Here is a 6,168-nt window from a genome sequence, read left to right on the forward strand (position 1 = left end):
AGGGCGTCCTTTCCCTTATCTCTCACTTCCACAGGTCCAGCGGAAGGGCCTATACTCTTAGGTATATCTTTTTTTCTCTTCTTTCTCTCCCTTTTGGCTAGCCTCTACTCTCCCATATTTTCTCTCTCTTTTATTATGGCTAGCCCCCACTCTCCCCTCTGTTTCTGACATGTTATCTTGTAACTCCTCAAGTGCCCTCTGTCCTGACGCTACAGAGGCACGGAATTTCTCATCCTCCATGCAAGAATGTATCAAATGTCAAATGGACATCATAACAAGCGCCACTAGCAAGATTACCACGGCTTTGGCCGCGCTCTCTAACCTTGAGGAAGGGTTGGAGGAATTAAAATCAAGCAGCATGCCTCTCAGAGCTCACTCTGTCCTGTAGTTCTGAAACCTACCAGCTGTTGTAAGGTTCTCCCGGCGTCCCAGGTTTCGGCACCAGCTGTAGCCCGCGCAGTCTTCTCGCCGGGAAGAAGACACGCGGACACTAGGTTAACAGCGGAAGTAGGTGCCATCCTGCCATGGCGAATGCCTCTCTCAAGATTCACGGCTCCCCACAGCCACCAGCCTGCTTGACTGGAGGTTTCTTCTTTGTATCGGGCTTCTCAGCTTTTTCGCCTGCCATCTTGCAAGATGGGAAAGAGCTTGTTTTGGTTTTCTTAAGTGACTTAAAAATTAACCTTTGTGCCCAGGCGGTGGTGGTGCACGCCTTTAATCCCAGCACTTGGGAGGCAGAGGCCAGCCTGGTCTACAGAGTGAGTTCCAGGACAGCCAAGGCTACACAGAGAAACCCTGTCTCGAAAAAACCAAAATAAATAAATAAATAAATTAACCTTTGCATGGATCATAGAATTGAGTATCTAACATTTTATTATAGTGTAGATTGATTTTATAAGACATAATCTTTAGAAATTTATTGTTCAGTGTAAGGATGCTGCTCTACTGTTTTCCAGATTAGGGGATAGAATTGCCTATACAGAAGAATTTTTTTTTTTTTTTTTTGGTTTTTCAAGACGGGGTTTCTCTGTAGCCCCGGCTGTCCTGGAACTCACTCTGTAGACCAGGCTGGCCTCGAACTCAGAAATCCGCCTGCCTTTGCCTCCCAAGTGCTGGCATTAAAGTCGTACACCACCACTGCCTGGCTATACATAGGAATTTATGTATGTTTCATAGCTGATAAGAATCTATGTTATATATATTTTGTTTATGTTGTTGGAGTAAGAAAGTTATTGAGTAAAACCAACTCCCACAGTAAAGCCTGGTATTCTGTTTTGGTTTAAGAAAAATGTACTTCTATGCTAGGAAAGATGATTCCCTTGGTATCCACTAGACACTGCTGCATACACACATCTGTATCTCAGCACTGGGGATACAGATGCAAACAGGTGGAGTCTTGAACTCATTGGCTAGCCAGTCTAACCAAAACGATGAGCCCCTGGTTCAGTGTGAAACCCTGCTCCAAAAAATGAAGTGGAGAACAATTGAGGAGGAGACTTGAAGTTTTCCTTTGGCCTCCATGTCCAAACACATGGATAGGTAGCCATGTACACATACATAAAAGCATGTGTACCACATATGTCCATATACATACATGACACATACCCATGTACATAAATTTGCTTAAAGATTAATTTCTCAATGCAGAGAATTCCTTTTATTGTTTCTTTTTAAATGGTAGAGCTGAACGACAAAGGAATGAAGCACTATACAATGCAGAGGAGCTGAGTAAAGCTTTCCAGCTGTATAGAGAAAAAGTGGCTGAAAAACTGGAAAAGGTGAGAAAAGTGTTTGTTCAAATTCAGTGTCTTGTGTTACTGTCCATAGTTAAAAGTGGATAATACATAGAATGTTTTTTACCTATGGAATAATAATTTTAAAGTTTGTATTCATAATAAAATAACATTTTTATTTCAATTGGGAAGTGGTGGTGCACTCCAAAATCCCAGTATTCAGGAAGCATTGGCAGGTGGATATCTGTGAGTTCAAAGATAGTCTGGTGTACAGAGCTAGTTCTAAAACAGCCAAGGCTACAAAACAAAAACAAAACAAAACCCCGTTTTGAAAAAAAGCAAACAACCCCCCCCCAAAATCAATTTCAAATTGATTTTTATTTTGTGTGTTTTTTTAAAATCATTTTAGTTTTTAAAATTGCAAATGTATTTGGGAAGTGGGGGCTATATGCGCATGAGTGTAGACACCCATGGAAGCCAGAAGAAAGTTTTGGATCCCCTTGTACTCTAGTTACAGGCAGCTGGGAACTGAACTTGGGTCCTCTACAATAGCAATACTTGTTCTTAACCCCTGGATTCTCTCTAGCCCGGTTTATGTTTTGAGATGACCTTTCATGAAGTTGTCCACAGTGCTTCTGCCTTAGCCGCTGAAGTAACTGAGATTATAGCTACTTGGAAATCTATGTCCAACAATATAAAAGGTTCTAAAATATTAGTTAAGGAAAATGCTTTCCTATACTTCTGAAAGACCCCCTTAGGGAGACCCCCACACAAGTCTCGAGAGGATGTACACCCAAGGACTCACGAGAGGCTACTCATATAAATGTTTGGTCTACTTGTATCTTGATGTAAACACATGAGGCACTTTAATATTGGGGCTCATGTTCGACTCGTATCTCACACAGGAGAGAGCGGAATCGACCACGAGTCTCAGGAGTTAGGGGTTTATATAGGGAAAAGGTCTGGGGGAACAAAGGAATTAGTGTGGCCATTCATGATTGGCTAATTCAAATATCAACTATATTACGTGCAGAACAGAGTGGAAAATTCCTAAGGTTGGTGTTAATCTGAGTCAACAGAGCATCTGACCTTAAACCATAGCTAAGAGGACCAGATGGCCCACTACTCAGTGTCTGCCCAGACATGTCCTTGCATGTTTTCTCTTTTACATCTTCCCGGCCTGCTAGTTCCCAGAATGTCTTAACAGCTTGCTTATTTTTGCCCAGGCTTATTTGGACATATTCAACCTTGGTCCACTGTGTTTTCCTCAAACCTGCAATTTTCTCATTAGCCAGCACAAGTCTCAAATTTAACTCTTTCACTTCTATTATCAGAAGAAACTTTTATTGAGAGAAGAGTAAGCACAAGAAACAGAAAAAATATAGAGAAAGAAGGAGTAGACCAGTAGAAGTTGGAATTAGAAAAGCAGAAGCAAGAAATTTGGGAGAAAAGAAATGTCAGAAAAAGTAGCAGCTATTTTGTATATTAAGTGACGAGGAAATAGGTAGTAGGGAGCAAGGATAGGAGAGTGGGGCTTTGCACCGTAAGGTTATTCAAGATTGTGTAATTGTAGAGAATATGCTTGTTTTGTTTGTGATCACCCTATTGCTTGGTAGTCCAGACTGGCTTTGAATTTCTTTTTGTCCCAGATTGGCCTGGAGTTCATGTTTTCCTTTCTAAGCTTCTTAAGTGCATGTGTCACCCATACCTGCCCAAGAGCCTCTTTTTAACCAAATACACAAATTTTTCTCCCTTAATGGAAACATATAGATGAAAATGTTTAAAAAAATGTTTTCCATAGGAAATTTGAAGGATTTTATACTATATGTTTTTGGTCTACTGAAGATGTTGCTGAAATGATTTGTATAGCATATTGGGTGAGAGATAGGAGGGACTTTAGAGATGTAGGGTGAGCACTTCTCATATAAAATTGACATGAGAGGAAAAGTATTCAAAGCCAAAGTTTTAAATGGGAAAATACAAAAGACAAGAGTATAATACAAATGAACAGCTGGCAAAAGAAATTAAGAATGGCTAGACTCGCCGGGTGGTGGTGGCGCACGCTTTAATGCCAGCGCTTGGGAGGCAGGGGCAGGAGGATTTCTGAGTTCAAGGCCAGCCTGGTCTACAGAGTGAGTTTCAGGACAGCCAGGACTATACAGAGAAACCCTGCCTCAAAAACCAAAAACCAAAAAAAAAAAAAAAAAAAAAAAAAAAAAAAAAAAAAAAAAAAAAAAAAAAAAAAAAAAAAAAAAAAAAAAAGAATGGCTAGACTCTGTAAGTCTAGTTATAATACTGCTGTATGAGGAAGAGTTCAGCAAGTTGTCAGTCATTAGGTTCTAAATGAGAAAGACTGCATTTGCTATTCCTTTGCAATAAAGTTATAAATACCATTTACATTCTCTCTCCACTTTCTCCCTCTCTCTTTCCCTTTCTCTCTCTCTTTCTCTGTCTCTGTGCATGCGTGTGTGCGTGCATGTGCATGCACGTGTGTGTGTATGTGTGTGTCTGTATATGTACACTGTCCATAATGCCCATGTGGAGATTAGATGACAACTTATGAGACTTGGTTTTTTTCTTTGTACTGTATGAGTCCTAAGAGAAAAATCAGATCATCAGGTTACACTGTAATTGCCTTTTTCACTAAGACAACTTGTTGGCCTATAAATACCATTAAACCATATAAAGTATTAATATCTTACTAGATATTGCAAATTAAAGAAATCAGAAAACTATTTTTGAAAGTCTTTGTGAAGGTTCTCATGGGAATGTATTTCTCTCTCTCTCTCTCTCTCTCTCTCTCTCTTTCTCTCTCTCTTTAAATAAGCTCTGTTTATTTGGGGCTGGCTTACAGGTTGAGAGGGTCAGTCCATTATCAAGGCAGAGAGCATGGCAGCATCCAGGCAGGCATGGTACAGGTGTAGCTGAGAGTTCTACATCTTCATCTGAAGGCTGCTAGGAGAAAACTGGCCAGGGAGCTAGGATGAGGGTCTTAAGCCCATGCCCACAGTGACACACCCAGTCTATCACGGCCACACCTGTTGTGGGAAATATTAAAATGAATGGCATGGTTTCAGAGGGCTGGCCTGTTCTTATCTCAGGGAGACTCTCTGATTCCGAGCTCCAAAAATCTCTCCACCCAGGTCACTAAGTTCCCACTGGCGGGTCACTACCACGCCAGCCCCATACTTCAAAACTCCCATGTCCTTTTGTGGTGCACATCTGGCAAACCCACGCTTTTTCTCTGGAACCCAGTCGGAACTGCTGCATGAAGGAAAACACCACACAAACTTCGTTCAGAAACAATGGCAACTCAATCGTTGGGTGCAATAACTAGAATGCTAATCTTCTTTTGTTTCTTTTGTTTGTTTGTTTGTTTGTTTGTTTGAGACAGGGTTTCTCTGTATAGCCCTGGCTGTCCTGGTCCTGGGGCAGACCAGGCTGGCCTCGAACTCAGAAATCCACCTGCCTCTGCCTCCCAAGTGCTGGGATTAAAGGCGTGCGCCACCACTGCCCGGCTAGAATGCTAATCTTGTAAACCGTATAAATCTAAATCCTCTGGTAGAGAATCCAAACCTAGGAGATACTAGCAGCTACATCTCATCTGCTCGGTCTCCCTGTCCAAAAGCCCATATCTCTTTCCTTCTTCCTCTCATCCTCTGTCAAACAGGGAAGTCCTGCCTAGTACTAGCCCAGTGATTGGTTCCTTTATTCATTAGGGGATGGTTCACAAGTCACCTGAGTAGAGACTAATTCCTTGTTCCAGACAACCCATCCAGAGAAAGCAGAATTAACATCAAAATACAACAGCACCAGGGCCATCCACAGCATACCCCTACTCCAGCAAAGCCACACCTCCAAATAGTGCTACTCCTTGGTCTAGGGATACTCAAACCATTAATTACATGGTCTCAATCTCCTTTCCAGTTTAGTAGACTTTTATGCAGGTGTATGCCCATTCATGTACATGTATTGTGTATGTTTAATACCTTTTCCTTTTATTCTGTTGGTTCATAAATTGCAGATATGTGTACATGCTACTGGATTCTGAGTATGGTAACCCTGATTGTGAGTCCTGCCACCTAGAAAATGTCTAGATTAGCCTTTCTGAGGTAGATTGAAGGAAGAACTCTGATTTTGTTGTTGTTTTTCCTCAGCATAACTCCATGGCCTTTTCTTTAATTAGGTGTCATGATGACACTTTGTAGCCTTTACTTCTTTTTTCCATCTTTTTTATTGGATATTTTACTTAATTACATTTCAAATGTTATCACCTTTCTTGGTTTCCCCTCGGCGGGAATGTATATCTTAAAAAGGACTTTAGCAAGGTGATAGAGGAAAAATACTTTTAGGAAGAATGTCTTGAAGGAAAATGTAATGGATTTTTAAATTTTTTTAAAAGATATATATATATATATATATATATATATATATA

At 40.7% G+C, this 6,168-nt stretch overlaps 1 protein-coding gene and 1 pseudogene across 10 annotated transcripts in view; one reads left to right on the forward strand and one right to left on the reverse strand.

Moving 5' to 3' along the window:
* The window catches only part of LOC116070682, a 4,186-nt pseudogene extending 3,558 nt beyond the window's left edge, over positions 1-628 (reverse strand).
* The window catches only part of Ccdc18 (coiled-coil domain containing 18), a 120,667-nt gene that overhangs the window by 22,872 nt on the left and 91,627 nt on the right, over positions 1-6,168 (forward strand). For all 10 annotated transcript variants that reach the window (XM_031337227.1, XM_031337231.1, XM_031337230.1 and 7 more), the window contains one exon: positions 1,682-1,778. In XM_031337227.1, coding sequence (XP_031193087.1) covers positions 1,682-1,778 — 97 coding nt within the window. The remainder of the gene's footprint in view (positions 1-1,681; positions 1,779-6,168) is intronic.

The sequence above is a fragment of the Mastomys coucha genome, unplaced genomic scaffold (genome assembly GCF_008632895.1).
Source record: "Mastomys coucha isolate ucsf_1 unplaced genomic scaffold, UCSF_Mcou_1 pScaffold22, whole genome shotgun sequence".
NCBI lineage: Eukaryota > Metazoa > Chordata > Mammalia > Rodentia > Muridae > Mastomys > Mastomys coucha.